The 22,007-nt window shown below is 47.1% G+C and overlaps 1 protein-coding gene across 6 annotated transcripts in view; it reads left to right on the forward strand.

Annotated features, from left to right (window-relative positions):
- Positions 1–22,007, forward strand: part of frem2a (FRAS1 related extracellular matrix 2a) — a 96,586-nt gene that overhangs the window by 57,863 nt on the left and 16,716 nt on the right. For all 6 annotated transcript variants that reach the window (XM_056284938.1, XM_056284941.1, XM_056284940.1 and 3 more), the window contains exons 5-11: positions 1,602–1,727; positions 2,242–2,493; positions 17,064–17,213; positions 17,475–17,684; positions 19,636–19,833; positions 20,752–20,916; positions 21,090–21,272. In XM_056284938.1, the coding sequence (XP_056140913.1) occupies positions 1,602–1,727; positions 2,242–2,493; positions 17,064–17,213; positions 17,475–17,684; positions 19,636–19,833; positions 20,752–20,916; positions 21,090–21,272 (1,284 nt within the window). The remainder of the gene's footprint in view (positions 1–1,601; positions 1,728–2,241; positions 2,494–17,063; positions 17,214–17,474; positions 17,685–19,635; positions 19,834–20,751; positions 20,917–21,089; positions 21,273–22,007) is intronic.

A 22,007-nucleotide genomic window follows, 5' to 3' on the forward strand; every position in this document is an offset into this window, starting at 1 on the left:
AAAATCGCCCAAGCATTTCGCCCCTTGTTGTTATAACGCCAGTGAGTTCTTAGACTAATAGATGACGCTTTCACCGGCTCAAACACGTTCCCCTCGAGGAGAGGACACACAGGGAGATAGGGAGAAAGAGGAGGAACATGAATTGGAGGTTATTGATACTCACTCATGCTGGTCTCTCCTCTGGAACCAGTTCACCCACTGGTTAAGGCGGTGTGGAGGGAACTCGGTACCGCACATTTATAATTGCCCACAACACACCGGGCAGTTGGACAAACACAGTGGGGTGGCTTCTTTGAAAAACACTTTTGATTGTGCGGCACTAAAAGGAAGATGCACAGTCAGTCTGTGTGCAATATGGACACAAGTAACGGGACCGCAAGTCTTGTAAAATGTCAAAAAGCATGTTTTCTGTGGCGCTCTAGTGCTGCATTCACACCAAAAGCTGCATGTTGCTTTATCCATGCGACAAAACAAGTCGCTCAGAAGCGTCGCAGTTTCGTGCCAGCAAGTTCGTTCGACGACACCGTTATACGGCATTAGCAACTGCGACCCGGTTTTTTCAAAGCAAATAAAAAAAACCAGAGAATCCAACAACTTTGCTTATCCTCGCGCCGAACAAATTCCCTCTTATTTCAGTCTCTGTATGACGTCAGAGTGGTATCACGCAACGCCAGACATGCAGAAACAGCACAAAAACAATTTATCCTCCATTTTGGCCTCTCCTCACCGGTCTCTTGAAAAGCCAAACAACTCGTGCCACAAAGTCGCCTGACGCGAGAAGATTAGCCCAGAGGAATAAAGCCACGAGTCGCAGCTTTCTGTTGACTTTACATTCATTTTTGTCGCCTTGTAGTTTTGGGGGTGAATGAGGCGTAACAGTGAGTTCACATCAAATGTAAAGGCAAATATAGTGTTGCTCTGTTCGCACAAACAAACAAACAAACAAACAAACAGCATGAATGCCCTGAAGATAATTTGGGGACATCATCAGGAAGTTTGCTTGATCAGTGGCCACCCTGCTAATAATAGCATGCTAACATTACCACACTAGCATCTTTCCAAGTATATGTACACTGTAGCATAGTATCAGTCTGTTCTTGCAGTTGACAAAACAACGGTAAGTTGACATTTTCAAAGTGAACATATGGAACTTTACAGGAACTCTGACCAAGTCCCTTGGTGCTCAGCTGACTGAGAGGGATGGACTTGAAAGTGTTGATTGGTTCAATGGTTCACTATAAGTGAAATTGCGCTCGAATCGGAACATTTTTCGAGTCGAGCAAACGACCATATCCTCATTTCACGTATCTTGGGTGATCAGCAGCTTGTCACACTATATCGCCTCTTTCCATTCACTTTTCATTGACTTGTGTTATGCTAAAGTCTGGTGTGAACACACCATAATACAGAGCAAATGATTGAGCACATACCAATGTAAGCATTGGTCCAATATACTTTAGATGTTTGCGGGTTTTTGCATTTACGATAACCTATTCTTCTTTGACTCCTCCCTATTCTGTCTCCCCTAAACCCTTTTCCTTCTCTCCTCGATGGTCCCCACCTTGGGCCTCCCCGGCTTCCCCCTGCTGTCCTCTAACCAGAGTCCACGGTGTTCATCCCTCATCAGAGCTACTCAGTGGAGGAGGACGTGGGAGAGCTGCTCATCCCGGTCCACAGGAGTGGAGACATCAGCCAGGAGCTCATGGTGGTCTGCTACACGCAGCAGGGTACTTGACTACCTTCTCTCACCTAATCTACTTAACCCTCCGGATAACCCGCGCCCACCAACAGCCTTCGTAATTGGTCCTTTAACAGATGATGCAATCCATCATTTCCAAATTTTGACGTCCTCAACCCCCACACATCTCGCACCATCAGCCTTTTTGATCGCATTTCTGCTCTCCATTTGGTTCTCATTGGTTTTTTTGACCCAGTCTGTTTCCACTACTGCTCTGCCTAGCTAAATAAGGATCTATGCTCAGACCCAAACAGCATTTCAAACAGTTCTGATATTTTTTCCCATTATAAGTTAAACTGGGAGGATGGAATTTAAAATCAAAGTTAGATTTAAGTTAACAAATCTGATCTCTAAAATCTCAATATGAATGAGCATCAAAATCAATCATTTAATGATAGTTTTTTTTTCTTCTTCAGAATGGTGGCTATCTCAATTTTGAATAGTATTGTGGCCGTCTCTCCAAACATCAACCCCCCTCCTCTGGCCTCACTGTTCTTCTCCAGGTTCGGCCACAGGGACGGTCCCCACCACAGTCCTGTCTTACTCGGACTACATCTCTCGTCCAGAGGAGCACGGCAGCATCCTTCGCTTTGAGAAGGGCGAGAAGGAGAAGCTGTGCCGTGTGGTGGTCATCGATGATTCGCTCTACGAAGCCGAGGAGAACTTCAACGTCACACTGTCAATGGCCATTGGTGGGCGTCTGGGAGCCCACTACCCCACCGCGAAAGTTAGCATCCTGACAGATGCGGATGATGGTAAGACATGGTACAACTGCACGATTTTAGTCTATCTATCTATCTATCTATCCAGGGATGTTGGAACTCTTTTCTGGGAGGGGTTGCTGTAAATGGGGGGGGGCAGGAGTACTTCACCCCTCGCACCGTTATAATTTCTTTCGTGGTGCCCCAGCAGCCTCATCCTGGACAGTGCTGTCCAATACAGCGGTGCTGACTAGACTGGGCTATTAGTGAGTCCAACCCAAGGCTTTCATTTGAGAAGTATACAGCTATTAAGAAAGCTAGAAATTAAGATTTAAATGTTCAGAAAGCATATTTATTGCGACAATAAAAATTGTTTCATATGATAGAGTCATAGCCTATGTCAGGCGTGCTCTTATCAGTCATTGAAACCTTAATAAAATCCTTTAATAAAAGTGCAGGGCCTATGACTTGCCCCAATGACTTTGTAGCCTACCTGAATGAGAGACCACTTCTGAATGAAGACTGGCTGGCTATTCAGTACAGTCGTATATCTCAAAAATAAATTGTGTGAAGCAGAACGAGGCCAAACAAAAATAGGCGAAAATATAAAGTTAGCTCAGCTGCACATTTGGACACTTTTCAGAACTTTTACTTTTTACTCAAGTATTTTTTTAACCCTATTACTTTGCTACATTTGCCATTTATAATTTTGTTACAACTAGCCTATTATCCATTATGCATTTTGCCTGCATTGACCGGAATGAGCTGTCGTGCGTCGGCGGTTTATGTAACTCGAGACACTATGCCGCTGGTGGCCAAGTTGGCCTGCAGTGCGCTTCAGCTGGATTATGATATGTATGTGCACATGTAGACATTTTCATTCATTATTTCTTATTTTATGAATGCACATATACACTGATCAGCAAAACCTTAAAACCACCTGCCTAATATTGTGTAGGTCCCCCTCATGCCACCAAAACACCTTTGACCTGTTGAAGCATGGACGCCACAAGACCTCTGATGGTGTTCTCTGGTATCTGGCACCAAGACTCTAGCAGCAGATCCTTTAAGTCCTTGAAGTTGCGTGGGCCTCCATGGATCGGACTTGTTTTTCCAGCACATCCCACAAATGCTCGATTGGATTGACATCTGGGGGATGTGGAGGCCAAGGCAACACCTTGAACCTTGAACTTGTTCATCAAACCATCCCTGAGCAATTTTTGCAGTGTGGCAGGGCACACTATCCTGTGTGAAAGAGGCAACACCATGAGGGAATACCACTGCAATGAAGGTGTGTACTTGGTCTGCAAAAAAAGGTCGGTGGTATGTGTCAAAGTAACATGAATGCCAGGGCCAAAGGCTTCCCAGCAGAACATTGCCCAGAGCATCACACTGCCTCCGCCGGTTTGCCTTCTTCCCATAGTGCATCCTGGTGCCGTCTCCTCCCCAGGTAAACAACGCACACACACCTGGCGATCCACATGATGTAAAAAAGAAAGCGATCCATCAGACCAGACCACCTTCTTCCATTGCCCCATGGTTCAGTTCTGATGCTCACGTGCCCATTGTAGGTGCTTTCAGCAGTGGACAGGGGTCTTCATTGGCACTCTGGCCTGTCTGCGGCTACGTAGCAATCTGTGATGCACTGTGCTCTGACACTTGTCTATCATAGCCAGCATTAACATTTTCAGCTGTTTGAGCTACAGTCGCTCTTCCGTGGGATTGGACCAGACAGGTTAGCCTTCGCTCTCCACACACATCAGTGAGCCTTGGGCACCCATGACCCTGTCGCTGGTTCACCAGTTGTCCGTCCTTGGATCACTTTTGGTAGGTACTGACCACTGCATACCGGGAACACCCCACAAGACCTGCCGTTTTGGAGATGCTCTGAGCCATTTATCTAGCCATCACAATTTGGCCCTTGTCAAAGTCGCTCAGATCCTTACGCTTGCCCATTTTTCCTGCTTCCAACACGCCAACTTCAAGAACTGACTGTTCCCTTGCTGCCTAATATATCCCACCCCTTGACAGGTGCCATTGTAACGAGGTAATTTACTTACCAGTCATTGGTTTTAATGTTTTGGCAGATTGGTTTAGGCTGCAGCATATGTTGTATTGAACTTTATTAACATGGATCAAGAGTTTTTCTTGCGAGTTTGCTAAGGAGCCCTTCTTTGCACAAGATGATTCGAACAGCACTGGCCTGGCTGTGCGGTTGCATAGTTAAAGACGCATGAAGTGGCGTCCGGGTAGCGTAGCAGTCTATTCCATTGTCTACCAACACAGGGATCGTTGGTTCGAATCCCCGTGTTACCTCCGAGTTGGACGGGTGTCCCTACAGACACAATTGGCCATGTCTGCGGGTGGGAAGCTGGATGTGGGTATGTGTCCTGGTTGCTGCACTAGCGACTCCTCTGGTCGGTCAGGGCGACTGTTTGGGGGGGAGCGAGAACTTGGGGGGAATAGCGTGCTCCACCCACGCGCTACATCCCCCTGGTGAAACTCCTCACTGTCAGGTGAAAAGAAGCGGCTGGCGACTCCACATGTATCGGAGGAGACATGTGGTAGTCTGCAGCCCTCCCCGGATCGGCAGAGGGGGTGGAGCAGCGACCCGGACGGCTCGGAAGGGTGGGGTAATTGGCCGAGTACGATTGGGGAGAAAAAGGGGAGAAATTTTGGAAAAGAAAGAAACATGAAGTGCTTTGAGCAGGAGACAGGCTTATCGCTTCTTACAATTACATCACGAGGCTATGGAAGTATATATTGTTTATGTTCTAAGGAAATATGAACAGAAATGACAGAATAACAGAAATGAAAGTTAGCACCAATTCTTTATTTAGAAAAAAAAAGAAAAACTTTTGGTGCAATAAAGGGAAGCTGTCGATAGGGTTATACCCCACACCCCGACTTCTAATGTCTGTCTGTCCATCTATCTATCTATCTATCTATCTATCTATCTATCTATCTATCTATCTATCTATCTATCTATCTATCTATCTATCTATCTATCTATCTATCTATCTATCTATCTATCTATCTGTCTATCTGTCTATCTGTCTATCTACCTATCCGTCTGGCTGGCTGTCTAGCTGTCTCTCTGTCTGTCCACCTACTTTTCATTTCAGCCTTGTTATTATGATAACATGCAAAGTACATGAAGGTTAGAGGGAAGTTTGCATAACAATTCTTTTTGTCACAGAAGAAGAAGACAGTCGGTGTGCGTGTCTGTGTGTGCATGCACCCACACATGTCTCGTGTGTGTCTGCACAATGCATGTGTCGTTTTTTTTTTCCCGTAGTTCCGCCTGGGAGCTATCTTGATATCGTAGATGTTATTTTAATCGGGTCTTAGCTGTATTTCCATGCTTATCGGTCATGGGGAATAGAAGCCTTTGAACCCCCCCCCCGACATCCACCTCTCACCAACTGCAAATCAAGCTGTCGTCTTTCTGTTACTCCGACACTTTTTAATTACAATATTCACACGGTGGTCCAGTGGGAGCGCATATCACACGTTCCTCGCCTGCTTTCATGATGTTCCAACATAATGTGAACATGCTAACGAAGTAGGTTACGTACCGGTAACATTTGCCACCGCTGGCGGCATGAAAAGCAGACCTGCATGAAGGAATTGTCTCGGGGCTGGCGAGGCCCCCTGGGGAATAACCAACCGCATAGCTTTTCATTCTGCAGAGATGCTAACCGTTCCCCTCGCACAGCTGCGGAGGTCGAGTCTCACCGTTTAAGGTTACGTATGTCTCAACAAATGTCACGCCGCCGTTAAACTTTCAGATGAATTAATGAAACACAAGAAGCTCTTTTACATGGTGACATTTTGTAATAACAACACAATTTGTCGGGCGTCCGTGCAGACACGTGGGTATGTGTCCTGGTCGCTGCACTAGCGCCTCCTCTGGTCAGTCGGGGCGCCTGTTCGGGGAGGAGGGGGGAACTGAGGGGAATAGCGTGATCCTCCCACCCGCTATGTCCCTCGCTGTCAGGTGAAAAGAAGCGGCTGGCGACTCCACGTGTATCGGAGGAGGCATGTGGTAGTCTGCGGCCCTCCCGTGATTGGCAGAGGGGGTGGAGCAACGACCAGAGGAGTGGGGTACTTGGACGGATGCAATTGGGGAGAAAAAAGGGGGGAACCCCCCCCCCCCAATACAATTTGGTCAAGTATTTGCACAACAACAACAACAATAGTGAAAATGGTCCACCAGATATGGATCATCAAGACTCAGCGTTTCGGTTTTATGTTTCCACGAATCCAAAAGTTGTTCCTGTTCGTGTGAGGTTATGTAACAGTGACCTCCTGCGGCGAAATTCGGCATGCTGGACGGCTTTTAAAAAATAAAAAACCGAAAACGCCGAGCCTTGTGGATCATTCGGAGTCCCAAGTAAGACTTCAGTCACAGAAAGTTTTCAAAATTAATTGATGAATACTTTCCTCATAGGCAGATTATGAGACAACGGGCCCCTGGGCACGGACATGTAAGAGCCCCCCGGCTGGGGGGGGGGGTACACTAACTTGCAGTAAGTAAATTCACCTGTACCTCAACAGGATTTACAGTACACACACAAACCCAATTAACACCAACATTATACTAAGACCAGTCCATTATACTAAGGCTGTCCAGCCGGCTGGTCTGGGCCCACCTGTGCTCGAGAGACTTGGCTGCACCCCAGTACACCTGATAGGGCTATACAACCAGAGGGGTTTTATGTGCACTACATGGACCTTTCCGTGATGATTACTGGCAAGGTAAAGAAGTGGTATATGCTTTTGTATTAATAATTCATGGTGCACTGACTGACTGACTGGGAATATTTCTCTCTAACGTGCGATCACCGTGCAACAAACTAGACAAACTTCATCTGCTGGTGGGGAAGAATAGAGACTTTTTCTTCATCTTGCGTTTTGTGCTTCATGGAAATTTCGCTGGATGGATCAATACTGGTGCCCTGGTGACCTGGTAGAGCGCATACCACATAAGGCTGAGTCCTTACCGCAGCGGCCTGGGTTCGAATCCGGCTCGGGCCCTTTAGGGGCGGCACGGTGTCGCGGTGGTTAGCACGGTCACCTCACAGCAAGAAGGTCCTGAGTTCGAATCCCGGGGTTGTCCAACCTTTGGGGTCGTCCCGGGTCGTCCTCTGTGTGGAGTTTGCATGTCGTCCCCGTGTCTGTGTGGGTTTCCTCCGGGTGCTCTGGTTTCCTCCCACAGTCCAAAGACATGCAGACATGTAGTAGGTCAGGTGAATCAGCCATACTAAATTGTCCCTAGCTGTGAATGTGTCGGCCCTGTGATGGTCTGGCGGCCTGTCCAGGGTGTCTCCCCACCTGCCGCCCAATGACTGCTGGGATGGGCTCCAGCATCCCCGTGACCCCAATTAGGGTAAGCGGCTTGGATAATGGATGGAATGGATTAAACTAAGACTTAACATCCACCCGCAGTTTCCTTCAGTTTTTCAGCAGGACTTCTGGGGCTCTGTTATTGACATGAACGACTAAGCCCTTTGACTACACGGCGACTTCACACAGAGGCTCCAGTTAGGGGCCCCTGGGCCTGGGCCCGGTAGGCCTGTTCGGTACTCCACCCATGACTTTCCTCCGATTTTGTGCACTTTTCCGGAGCTCACTTTGTCCCATTATGTGGCAAACACCACCCACCCATCTGGTAGAATAAACCATGAAGGCTATTTATAAATACAACTTTGGCCACAAGTGTGTGTGTGAAATCTTTTTTTTTTTTTTTTGGTACGCACTCTGGCAAGGTCCCTGCACCAATTAAGCACCACAGCCCCGCCCAACTGCCCAAGATCAGTGTCTTCTCAGGCAGATGTAGGGAAATTTGAAAATTAATGAGGTCTAATCTAACTTTTTGATTCCCGCCGTCCACCTTTTTTCATTGGTTTGATTTAATCGGCCTAGAAAGCCGCCTCATTAGAGCGACGGGCGTCTTCTTTGCTGGTGGCGGCGTTGTGTCGAAACGGCTCCCGTTGAAATTACTGGTTGACAGAGAGGACAGACAGCATGTGTGTGAGACAGAGAGAGAGAGAGAGAAGGTGACGGAGACAGACGAAGGGGAAGGCAGGTTATTTTGCAAGAGAAGCATGACGCGGTGATTGTTTGTGGACTTTCAGAAGTCCTCCGTCCTGCCGCTGCGTTCAAAGGGATGGAAATGTGCTGGTGAAAGCGCGGCTCTTCTGAGAGATGAAGTGTCATTTTTTTTTTTGCCTCTCTGAGGATTAACGCTGTCAGCCTGCACGTAATACCTGCACGCAGCCAGTCGGCGTGCCGTCCCATTCATGGCGGGGAGACGTGACCTTGGTGGACAGAAAAAAACACAAACAAAGAAATTACACACGTTTTTCTGTCTGACTGCATGTATATATATACATGTGTATATATATACTGTATGTACTCTCTGAAAAAGACAAGTTATTTGATCTTATTTTAAGTCTCATAACGCTTATTTCAAGATACTGCTTGTAAATTTCCTGCCTAACTGACACACACACACACACACATATATATATATATATATATATATGTGTGTGTGTGTGTGTGTGTGTGTATATATATATATATAATTGCTTGTTTCATGTAAATAGGATGTGTTCTCAGAAATGTTCACAAAACAGGAAAAGAAATTACCCCCCCCCCCCCCAAGTATACCTGGCCAATTACCCCACTCTTGTGAACCGTCCCGGTCGCTGCTCCATTTTAAAAGTAGTACGTTTGAAATAAGCATTGTGAGACTCAAACCAAGTGACCTCTTCCGTCTCAGCTGACTGCAGGTGTCCCCACCCTTATAAACAATACAGCGGCATAACCACCGAACCCAACGACCAGTTTCATATGCAGATACGGGCGTGACCATTAAGTAGAGTTACGATGGCCATGTGTACTATTCACAGAGGATTTAGGAATGGTTGCAATCACAGCATTGTAAGATGGTGACAGATGTACTCTTAGCCCCCCCCCTCCCCCTCGGTTCAGGTATGGTCGTTCCCTCTTCATATAAATGGCCTCTTTGATGCCCCGTTCGAACCAGCGTTCCTCCCTATCAAGGATGTGCACATCCTCATCCTTGAAAGAGGGGCCACTGGCCTGCCGATGGGTGTAGACCAGGGTGGGCAGTCTCATCCAGAACGGGCCGGTGTGGGTGCAGGTCTTTGTTCCAAACAAGCCGTTACACGCCTGTGTCTCCTAATCACGTTCCTCAGCGAAGACTCTACTGGTTGGTTAGAGGGATCGGGTGTGTAACGGCGTGGTTGGAACAAAAACCTGCACCCACACCGACTCCCTCTGGATAATATTGCCCAGCCCTGGTGTAGACTGTGGAGTCCTGGCCTGACCCATTAGCTCTTCTGTGTTGCGCCGGCGTCTGTTTGGTTTCCCCGATGTACAAGGTCGTCCTCTGTGTGGAGTTTGCATGTTCTCCCGTGTCCTCGTGGGTTTCCTCCCACAGTCCAAAGACATGTAGGTTCAGGTGAATCGGCTGTACTAAATTGTCCCTAGGTATGAATGTGTGTGTGTTTGTGTGTGTTTCGGCCCTGTGATGGCCTGGCGGCCTGTCCACGGTGTCTCCCCGCCTGCCGTCCAATGACTGCTGGATAGGCTGTGACCCTGAGAGCAGGATAAGCGGTTCAGATAATGGATGGATGGATGCCTGCAAACATACTTAAAGATAAACCACAGATCCTGCATCAAAGATACATGGCAGAAAAGCATTTGAGAAGCTTAAAGGGTGACTGCTGGTGCTCTGTCAGGCCTCAGGTCTCCTTCCCCCCCGGTCAAAGTCAAGGTAAGTCTGATCCTTCCTTCTACCTCTCCGCTCCTCCATTCCCCTCTCTCTCTGCTCTCTCTCTCTCTCTCTCTCTCTCTCTCTCTCTCTCTCTCTCTCTCTCTCTCTCTCTCTCTCTCTCTCTCTCTCTCTCCCTCTCTCTGTCTCCCTCTCTCTGTCTCCCTCTCTTTCTCTGCCAGTCTTCTTCCATCTCTTGTATCCATCTCCCTGTATCTCTCTCTCTCTCTCTTCTTCCTCTCTCTCTCTCTCTCTCTCTCTCTCTCTCTCTCTCTCTCTCTCTCTCTCTCTCTCTCTCTCTCTCTGTCTCCCTCTCTTTCTCTGTCAGTCTTCTTCCATCTCCTTGTATCCATCTCCCTGTATCTCTCTCTCTCTCTTCCTTCTCTCTCTCTCCCTCTCTCTCTCTCTCTCTCTCTCTCTCTCTCTCTCTCTCTCTCTCTCTCCTCTCTCTCTCTCTCTCTCTCTTTCTCTGTCAGTCTTCTTCCATCTCCTTGTATCCATCTCCCTGTATCTCTCTGTCTCTCTCTCTCTCTCTCTCGCTCTCTCTCTCTCTCCCTCTCTCCCTCTCTCCCTCTCTCTGTCTCCCTCTCTTTCTCTGTCAGTCCTTCTTCCATCTCCTTGTATCCATCTCCCTGTATCTCTCGCTCTCTCTCTCTCTCTCTCTCTTCCTTTTTCTCTCGCTCTCGCTCTCGCTCTCTCTCTCTCTCTCTCTCTCTCTCTCTCTCTCTCTCTCTCTCTCTCTCTCTCTCTCTCTCTCTCTCTCTCCTCCCTCTCTCTGTCAGTCTTCTTCCGTCTCCTTGTATCCATCTCCCTGTATCTCTCTCCTCTCTCTCTCTCTCTCTCTCTCTCTTCCTTTCTCTCTCTCTCTCTCTCTCTCTCTCTCTCTCCTCTCTCTCTCTCTCTCTCTCTCTCTCTCTCTCTCTCTCTCTCTCTCTCTGTCTCCCTCTCTTTCTCTGTCAGTCTTCTTCCATCTCCTTGTATCCATCTCCCTGTATCTCTCTCTCTCTCTCTTCCTTTCTCTCTCTCTCCTCTCTCTCTCTCTCTCTCTCTCTCTCTCTCTCTTCTCTCTCTCTCTCTCTCTCTCTCTCTCTCTCTCTCTCTCTCTCTCGCTCTCTCTTCTCCCTCTTCCTGCATCTCTGTTTGGATAGAAGAGAAAGCCCAGGGGTTTCTGCTAGATTTGGTGCTTCATCAGATGAAGTGCCACGGTACCTGTCTCCCCGAGAGTTGCTCTCCGCATGGCTGAACACTCGCACTCGAGACGGAGCGCCGCGTCTTCTCCTCGCACGCCGACAAGGAGGGACGACGCTGGCGTTCTCGCAGTCGGGTGCGTACGGACGGACGCCGCTCACTTTGCGCGAAGGCCAGACGATGCGGAAAACCGCTCTATGTGCTCGATATGTGGGCAGCAGCCTCTCGGTCTTGGACGCTCACCAAACACAGCCGGCACTGGTAGGGGGGGGGGGGTTCATAAATTCACGAAGCTGCGTGAATGATGAGGGTAATTATCTTACCCCGCGGGGGTGGGGGACGACTCCGGTTCACGTTCACCTGTGGTTACCGCTGGGCTGGATTTGTGCGGCGGAGGTGGGATTGTGCTCGAAACTGTATTTGAAGAAACCTCAACGCACATCAACGGCTGCAGCGGTACTTCACACGGACGTGCATGACACGTCAATACCATCCGAAAGTGCCAGCACACACACATACACACACGCACAATCGGCACATTTCCACAGACACAATAATTGTCATGTTTGGGTTTACAGCTTCCTCAGTACACACAGTGTGGGTGATGGAGCACAGGGTTTAGCAGCACATCCCTGAGGGCCAGAAGTGAGGCTCTCACTCACCACTCGGCTCTCTGCCGTCGTGTCAGGAAATAGCTGTCAACCGGTTTCAGACGGGACAAGTGGGAATGTAGACGTGTATCTATTAGCGCTCGCAGAGCGGTTTCCTCACCTAGTAGGGAAAGGAGCGTGTGCCCGACTGCTTACTCGCAGTTTGCTAGCTATTCTACCTATTAGGAATCAACTGCTCGGTACAGACGCCGTCTTTCCCCCCACTGGGAGGCAGCTGCGAGGCCAACTATCACCCAGTTTATCAATTTAAAGATGGGGCTTCTCGAGTTATTCAAGGTTCGTTTTTGGTTTTTTTCTTTTAATTGATAGTTACGGGGAGAGAGAACTGGGGGAGAAAGTTGTTCTGCTGAATTCGGACCCGAGGATGCTGCACCCCCCCCCTCCCCTCCCCTCCCTGATTTCCCCAATTGTACTTTGCCAATTACCCACAATTCCGAGCCGTCCCGGTCGCTGCTCCACCCCCTCTGTCGATCCGGGGAGGGGTGCAGACCACCACATGCCTCCTCCCATACATGTGGAGTCGCCAGCCGCTTCTTTTCACCTGACAGTGAGGAGTTTCACCTGACAGTGAGGAGTTTCACCAGGGGGACGTAGCGCGTGGGAGATCACGCTATCCCCCCCCCCCCCCCCCCCCAGTTCCCCCTCCCCCGAACAGGCGCCCTGACTGACCAGTGGAGGCGCTAGTGCAGCGAACAGAGCACATTCCACGTCCGGCTTCCCACCTCCAGACACAGCCAATTGACCTTTCGCCCCGGAACGGTGCTTGTCCCATCCCACCTTAGCAACGGTCCGTCAAGCTTTCAACACACAGCAAAATGCTGAGACGGTGTGCCTATGGGATCTGCAGACCGGATACTAGATATGTGAAAAGGTTGGAGGGGGGGGGGTCATTTTCTTTCCTCCCCCAAACCCAGAACGCAAGAAGCGCAATGTGGGCAATAGATTTGGCAGTATAGCAGACCCCATGGCCAGCTTAGTCCATCCAGAATCAACACAAATACCTGTCTGCTCCAAGCTAAGCTAGCTACTAGCTAGTATTGATAGCTAACACAGCTAACGTATTATTACTGTTACTTTTACCCACACAATGCGCTGATTTCTGCCTTCATGTTTTGGTGTTTCCCGGCTACTTCCTGGATAGTTCTGAAATGCTTGACGGGCATAGCAACAGTAACTAAGGGGGGCGGGACTTTGTGAAAGGTCAATTGTGTCTGTAGGGACGTCCGACCAAGCCGGAGGTAACACGAGGATTCGAACCGGCGATACCCGTGTTGGTAGTGGAATAGACCGCTACGCTACCCGGACGCCCTCTGTTTATGTTTCATCCATAGACTTGAACCTTTGTTCCTGCTTATTTCGTGCTGGTGCCGTAATGACGACCCGGCGTTCCGACAGGGAATGTTTAATGATGAGTTTTATCTGCTTTAATTGGTTTTGAGATTTCCCATCTTGCCCACGCCGCCGTATGAGTTTGTATACATGGATCTATTAATCACTCGGCGTGCGCCACTGCCGGCTTACACTGTTTGGGAAATGTGTTTAATGAGATGCCTTTTTAAGACCCCCGGGTCGTTGTTTGTTTCACCTACACAATCTGCATTTGTTTTTCTTTTTTTTTTTTTTGTCACATTTTCAGTGTACGTGTGCAAATAAATTAACTCTATTCAGGTTATATGCCAGTGGCAGCATCTGTTGGGTAAAGCATCGTGTAGGAGTATAAGGTACGGAGAGAGAGAGCGAGAGCGAGAGAGCAAGTGAGAGAGAGAGAGAGAGAGAGAGAGAGAGAGAGAGAGAGAGAGAGAGAGAGAGAGAGAGAGAGAGAAAGAGAATGAGAGCATGTGCATATGTCGTTCTTCCTGTATATTGTCGCCTTGGGCTGTCTTCGCAACTGCCAAATTCGGGATCAAAATACAACTGTTAAATTCTCTCAATCCCTCAATTACGTAGCCGAGAAATGCTTGTGTTTCTGGCCCAGTTAAAGTATATAAATAAAATATGGGCAGTTAATAAATCAGTAAAGCAACGTTCAGGAGTAGTTCTCTGGGCTCGAGAAGTTTCTCTTGATCACATTAAAACAACATGCCTACTATTTTTGGATTATATAGTCTTAAATGCCCATGTCGGGGTGAAAAGGCCTAGCAGCCAAAGCGGAGACGGAAGAACTTGTATTCTCTGACGTTGCGTGGAGGTGGAGGTGGAAGTGGAGGTGGGGGGGGGGGGGAGATGGAGCTGTCACAGACATGTTTGGTTGCCATCTCTTTGCTACCTCAAGAAACGATGCCGATTTCAAACGTGCCTTTGAGCAGCCTAGGGGGTCTCTCTTTCTCTCGCTCTCTCTCTCTCGCTCTCTCTCTCTCTCTCTCTCTCTCTCTCTCTCTCTCTCTCTCTCTGCTAGCCTTTAATCTCACTCTACCGGATTCAGTGACACACACAAACGCACATAAACAAAGGCCTTGTTTATGGCTGTCTTCACAATGAATTTTTGATGAGACTTTTGGGTGATTCTTCTGTAAGGGGGCTGGTAACAATCAGGAGGGGTGAAAGGTTGAATATATGTGGCTCCCTGCAGTATATCGTCAGATGTAAGGGCTTGGGCTATTTGAGGGTTGTCTCTGGCTGGTTGTGCTAATGATGTATCAGATTGGATTATGATACCTGTGTCTGTGTTACCTACATATGCACACGTGTGCACATTAACCTGAAGCAACCGCATACGTAGGTACGGTGGGGGAAACAAGTATTTGATACACTGCCGACTTTGCAAGTTTCCCTACTAACAAAGAATGGAGAGGTCTGAAATTTTTATCGTAGGTACCCTTCAACTGTGAGAGGAAGAATCTAAAACAAAAATCCAGAAAATCACTTTGTATGATTTTTAAGTAATTAATTTGCATTTCATTGCATGAAATAAGTGTTTGATCACCTACCAAACAGGAAGAATTCTGGCTCTCACAGACATGTTAGTTTTTCTTTTAAAAGCCCTCCTATTCTCCACCATTACCTGTATTAATTGCACCGGTTTGAACCTGTTACCTGTATAAAAGACTCCTGTCCACACACTCAATCAATCAGACTCCAACCTCTCCACAATGGGCAAGACCAGAGAGCTGTCTAAGGACACCAGGGACAAAATTGTAGACCTGCACAAGGCTGGGATGGGCTACAGGACAATAGGCAAGCAGTTTGGTGAGAAGGGAACAACTGTCGGCGCGATTATTAGAAAATGGAAAAAAAGAAACTCAAGATGACTGTCAGTCTCCCTCGGTCTGGGGCTCCATGCAAGATCTCGCCTCGTGGGGTATCAATGATCATGAGAAAGGTGACGGATCAGTCCAGAACTACACGGGAGGACCTGGTCAATGACCTGAAGAGAGCTGGGACCACAGTCTCAAAGATTACCATTAGTTACACACTAGGTGGTCAAACACTTATTTCATGCAATAAAATGCAAATTAATTATTTAAAAATCATACAATGTGATTTTCTGGATTTTTGTTTTAGATTCTTTCTCTCGCAGTTGAAGAGTACCTACGATAAAAATTACAGACCTCTCCGTTCTTTGTAAGTAGGGAAACTTGTAAAATTGGCAGTGTATCAAATACTTATTTCCCCCACTGTATACGTGAACACACGCATACGCATGCATGCATACGTACAGACAGGTGACAAAGGAAAACCCAACATAAAGTGTATTAGTGAGGTGTTGGTCCGCCACAATCTTCCAGTACATCTTCAGTGTTCCTTGTCATAGATCCTACAAGTGTCTGAACTCTGCTGGAGGGATGAGCACCATTCTTCCAGAAGATGTTCCCTAATTAGGTGTTTTGATGATGATGATGATGGTGGAGAGTGCTGGCTAACACGCCAGTCCAAAGTCTCCCATAGGTGGTCAACTGGGTTGAGCTCTGGTGGCTGTGAAGGCTCTAGCAATATGATTTACATCATTTTCATGGTCATCAAACCATCCAGTGACCCCTCGTGTCCTGTGGATGGGGGTACTGTCATGCTGAAAGAGACCACTCCCACCAGGATAGACATGTCTCATCATAGGATAAAGGTGGTCACTCAGAATAAATTTGTATTGATTTGCAGTGACCCTTCCCTCTAAGGGGACAAGTGGACTCAAAACCATGCCAGGAAAATGCTCCCCACAGCATAACAAAGACCCCGGACCCCCTCGCTGTAGGGGTCATGCACTCAGGCCTGTTCCACTGTCTTGGTGTACGCCACCCGTGCACTATCCCACTTGTCAAGAATAAGGTGACCATATCACTGTTTTTTTCTCCAGATCTCTATAGACCAGTGCCGATGGTTTTTGCACCGCTGATCTCCCAAAACGTTCATTCATCTTTGTAATGACGGGTTTGTACACTGCAACCCTACTGTACTATCTCTCTCCATGAGTTGCTCCTCTGTTTTCCCTTACATATCACACTAATGCATGACCACTACGGTCATTGAATGTGCGCTTTCAGCCACAATGTCCAGCCCTATTTACTGATGTCTTTCCCATAGATCTAAATGCAGATGTCACTTAAGTCACTGTTCCTATTGAAACACCAGCCAGTTGAGCAGTTTCTGTGACTGAAGCTCCTGCCGTCCGTGCCTCAATAAAGTCTGCTTCTTTCAAAGTCACGTCGATGGCGTCTGAGTAGCGTAGCGGTCTATTCCGTTGTCTACCAACATGGGCGTCGCCAGTTCGAATCCCCATGTTATCTCTGGCTTGGTCGGTTGCTCTGCGTGGTCTCCCTTCACATACCTTGTTGTTTTCATTTTGCGTAAACCCGTTAACTTTCTAACCATGTTTGGGCCTTTTTTTAGTCTTTTTTGTTGTTGTTGTTTTCTTAATATTTTGTCATTTTCTATTCACTTTTCCTCAACTTTCCGGTAGGAATAATTTAAGTCCCTGAAATGTGTGTTATAAGCTTTTATCATCTCCAATTCTTTCTTTTCTCCCTCAGCTCCGGTGTTTTACTTCGGAGAGGCAGAGTACCACGTCGACGAGAGCGACGGCTACGTCGAGGTCAAGGTTTGGAGGACAGGAACCGATCTGTCCAAAACTGCCACAATAACTGTCCGCTCTCGCAAGACTGAGCCGGTCTCCGCTGACGGTGAGCTTTCAGTCAAGAGTCGCTCATCGATGATGTTTTCAATCACAGCCATGTAACGGAGTTTGACTAGGTTATTTTAGAATTTAACTCTCTGTGAAGTGTCTCTATTTCCTTCACTTTTTCAGGGTGAGGGATAAACTGGTGTGATCCTCTGTGGGCCTTGTCTTTTGCTGTCCATCTCTAGGTATTGTGTCTAGTTGATTCTTCACTGTCAGTCATACCCCCCCCCACCCACTCTTGTGTACCTTCTACCTTCTGCAGCTGGTATTGACTACGTTGGCATCAGCCGTAACTTGGACTTCGCCCCAGGGGTCAGCATGCAGACCCTCCGGGTCACCGTTCTTGATGACTTGGGAAAACCAGAGCTTGAAGGGACGGAGAAGTTTGAGCTGGTGCTCCGCATGCCGATGAACGGCATCCTGGGAGAACCTGGGAGGGCTACTGTCTTCATCAATGACTCTGTGTCTGACTGTAAGTGGTAGGATGAAATTTCGGCGAAGTACACCTGTTGTTACTGTCTTTGATTAATTACGTTTGGCTATAATCTAAGTTGTGATTAAGCAGTAGAACATGGACGGGAGTGTGTTGTCATGAATAACATCCCAGCTATGATTTGGTTGCCGTAGATCAATGTTTCTCAACAGGGGTGGTACTGGCCCCCCACGGGGTGTTCAGAGAACGTTGGGGGCGCTTGAAGCAATATTTTTGACAGCCTACATGTCCTTCTGCTGTTTTTTTTCCAGTAGCCCCAGGCTTTTTCCTTCGTAGGCTTCTCTTGTTTTCCACTGGAACAATTAAAAGAATCCTTCTTTTGTTCCCTGGAAAACTTATGATAATGATATTCCAACTGTCCAGTTCGGTCAAATCTGTTATTTGACATTCAGTGACATGCTTTTTTTAATGATATATCATCAGAGAATAATAATTTAGGAAAGACAATTAGCCTATATTTTAAGTGATGGGGGGGGAAGTAAGGCATCTGGATAATGAATATGGGAACACTGGCCCAAAAAAAGGTTGAGAACCACTGCCGCAGATCATCAAAAATGTGATGATCAACTCCTTTACTTAAATAAAAGTTGCAATCCCACAGTGTAAGAATACTCCGTTAATCGTGAAAGTCCTGCATTCAAAATTTCACTTAAAAGTAGTCAAGTATTTGCAGTAAAGTGTACTTAAATATCCAAAGTAAAAGTACTCATTCTGAAAAATGATCCCTTTCAGGGTGTTAAATTATTTATTAGCCTGTCAGCAGTGTTTTCATGTTGTAGCTGGTTTAACTACTTCATTTACTGTTGGGCAGCTTAAACGCTTAACAGTTCTTCATATTTTGTTTTTTATCGTATGTTTTGCATGTGAAACCTTATTCCGCAGAGTAACTAGTGACCACAGTCCTCAGATGAGTGTAGCTGAGTAAAAAGCACAATATTTCTCTCTGATATGTAGTGGAGTGAAAGTATGTTAAGTACCAGTACCTCAAAACTGTACTTAAATACATTACTTGAGGTAATGTAGTTTCTTACTTTCTGCCTCTGGATGTTGTTTGCGATAACATACAACCTTGTGTGTTCTATTGCTTTTGTACAAAGGTTTTACAAAGTAAAGCAAAGAAACCCAGAAACACTTTCGGAAATTTCAGCTTTTAATATTTGTGATTCCTTCCACCAAAAATGTAGTTCAACCACAAGTGTTTTGTTGCTACGCAACCAAGCAACAATGTTACATTCCAAGTTATAAAGTGGAAACAGATGTTGCTAGTTTAGCTAGGAATACTTGTACTTTGTAGCACTACAGATAGCATTAACGAAATAAATAACAACACAGTAAACCTAAATGAAATAACATTAGCAAACACTGCTAGCTAGCTTGCTGCTTATTAGGTGTAGAATTATATTTGCGGATATATGCTAATCGTTCATTGTGCTGTTAGAATAGAAGGTGCATGTGAAAGAACGTGTTAGCATTAGCATGCGATAAGCTTGCTAGCCTCACCGGTGGTGTCTCCCTGTGAGCGCTGTCTGAGTCAGGCTATCTTGATATTTAATGGATATTTTGACTGAGCCAGGTGCTTGATGACAGCAGCAGAAATAAACAGAATAATACAGGTGAAGTAATGCGGCTCCTGTGAATCCAATCCAATCAGATCACTTGATCATGAATAACTGTTGTATAATACTGTAGAATCATTTTTTGAAGGATAAAAAGGTGATGAACCGTTTGGTTTTGTTTTGTGTTACTGTCTGTTAATTCTAAAGGTTTCCCAGCAGCTTGTGATGTACTTTAAAATCTCTGGAGTGATCGACGTCAAAATGGAATGCTGTTAATGGAGGGAATATTGCGGAACGCTGTTTGTTAATGGCTCTCTCAAGACCACTCCCATGTGCGTCATGTGTAATCAGTTGATTGTCCTCCTGACTGACAGTGCCAAAAGTCCAGTTTCGTGAGCTGGTGTACACGGGAGAGGAGAGCGATGGTCATATCTTGGCGATGGTGTACCGCAGCGGTGACGTCCGACACAAGTCCACCGTTCGCTGTTACACCCGCCAGGGCTCTGCACAGGTAGCCATGGACTTTGATGAACGCCCCAACACCGATGCCTCAATCATTACCTTTCTACCAGGTACTATGAGTCACACATGTACAGGCAGTTCTTCTGTTTTGACGTTTCTGAAGGTGGTTCATACACTCCTCCTGGTGAACACTTCTTCCAGGAATTCTCAGCTTTGTGATGACATGTTTTTTTGTTTTTTTTTGTAAATAACAGTTCTGTGCTAATACCTCAAGGGCTGGCTAGTTTGAAATACGTTTCCCTAATCCCACACATTTTCTACATTTTCTGTCAGACACTGACATTGGTCACGTCATTTGTCACATGTCAGGCGTCATTTGTCACACTTTTACAGCATTTAAGTCAACCACAAAACCACCTGACCTCACTGAGGTTTTGAGGGGAGCAAGGTCGGACACTGGGGGCCTCTTACTTGAGTAAGATGCACGTACTCTGGGGTGTCCGGGTAGCGTGGCAGTCTAGTCCGTTGCCTACCATCACAGGGATCACTAGTTCGAATTTCTGGGTTTCCCCCAGCTTGGTCGGGCATCCCTACTGACACAATTGGCCGTGTCTGCGGGTGGGAAGCCGGATGTGTGTGTGTGTCCTGGTCGCTGCACTAGCGCCTCCTCTGGTCGGTCAGGGCAACTGGGGGAAATAGCGTGATTCTCCCACGGGCTATGTCCCCCTGGCGAAACTCCTCACTGTCAGGCGAAAAGAAGCGGCTGGCGACTCCACATGTATCGGAGGAGGCATGTGGTAGTGTGCAGCCCTCCCCAGCTCTGCAGAGGGGGTGGAGCAGGGACCGGGATGGTAATTTACCAAGTGCAATTGGGGAGAAAAAGGGGGGAAATCTTCTTTTTTTTTAAATGAATGTACTCTGCGAAAGGAAAAAAAATTGTTTAAGAATCTCATGTACTAATTTTTGCCTATTTGCTTGAGGTCTGCCTATTTGCATATGTCCAATGTCCCCATGTCGTTGCACTGAAGGTGAGTCGGAGAAGCTCTGTCCTCTGACACTGGTTGATGACACGCTATACGAGGAAGGGGAGGACCTACGCTTGGTCTTGGGGAACCCCAAGAGTGACTCTCCATTTGGGGCATCAGTGGGGGCTCTGAACGAGACCCTTGTGAAAATAATGGATACAGCAGACAGTACGTGAGAATAAAGAATGGGGAGCTGTGGGGGGATTGGTGAGGGGGGGTTATTAAAGGTAACAACTCAAAGTTTGAATTTCATAGGCGAGGAAATTCATAGGCGCATTTCATAGGCGAGCAGTTAACAGTCCATCGTGTGGACGTCTCCCTTTCCCCCGTTTCCCCCCCAGAGTCCGTCATTCGATTTGCGGAGACCAAGTTTAGTGTGAGCGAGCCCAAGGAGGCCGGTGGCATCACTGTGGTCAGGGTCCCCGTGGTCCGACTGGGCGACACGTCCAAGGTGTCACGGGTCCGGGTCCACACCAAAGACGGCTCTGCTGTGTCGGGAGAAGACTACCACCCCGTATCTCAAGGTCAGTCTTGCACTAATGGTTTGGTCCTTTGCAGAAGGTGGCCTGCGCTGTGTTCAGGGTCCGGCCCGTAGATGCCCGTCTATTTTGCTTTTCCTCGTGCCTATGCAGCGGCCTTGCAGAGAGCCCGCTAACAACTGTGAGACTAAGGAGACAAGCAGAATAATACAGTGGTTGTCGTGTAATTTTTAATTGAATTTCATTATTCTCACTCTGTCAGCAGGGTGGCATCCTCCTGCTCGTCCCACTCCATCTTGTGTAGCCTCCGTAGCTTTGAGTGCCCCTCTCCGAGCTTAATTAAGGCATGAAATATATATGAATGTATCCACTCTGTTCAAATTATACCTACCTGCCCCTCTGCTGCTCAAATCTGTGCAAATTTCCCAGTGGGTTTGAGCGGTGTAGTGTTGAATTTATCATTTTGCAAAACACTTTTTTTTTTCCTTTGAAGCCCATTTCTGATGCGCAACTTATATTACCTACACACAACTGCAGACTCCTTTGGCACCATGCAAAGAGAAACTTGCAATGCTTTTTTTAGGTAAACGTGTTTTCCTCTGATCCCATAAGCAATGAAATATATGAACAGGGATGCCCAGTCATGTTTGTTTTCCACAATTTATGTTTGTGAGAACCGAATCTTGCAAAAAAGATCAAGAGAAATTTCTCTCCTAAATCTCCTAAATCCACAGATTGATTCAGGATCTTCTGTTAACAACACTGTTTACCTTGCATTAA

This window comes from Lampris incognitus, chromosome 8, assembly GCF_029633865.1.
Source record: "Lampris incognitus isolate fLamInc1 chromosome 8, fLamInc1.hap2, whole genome shotgun sequence".
NCBI lineage: Eukaryota > Metazoa > Chordata > Actinopteri > Lampriformes > Lampridae > Lampris > Lampris incognitus.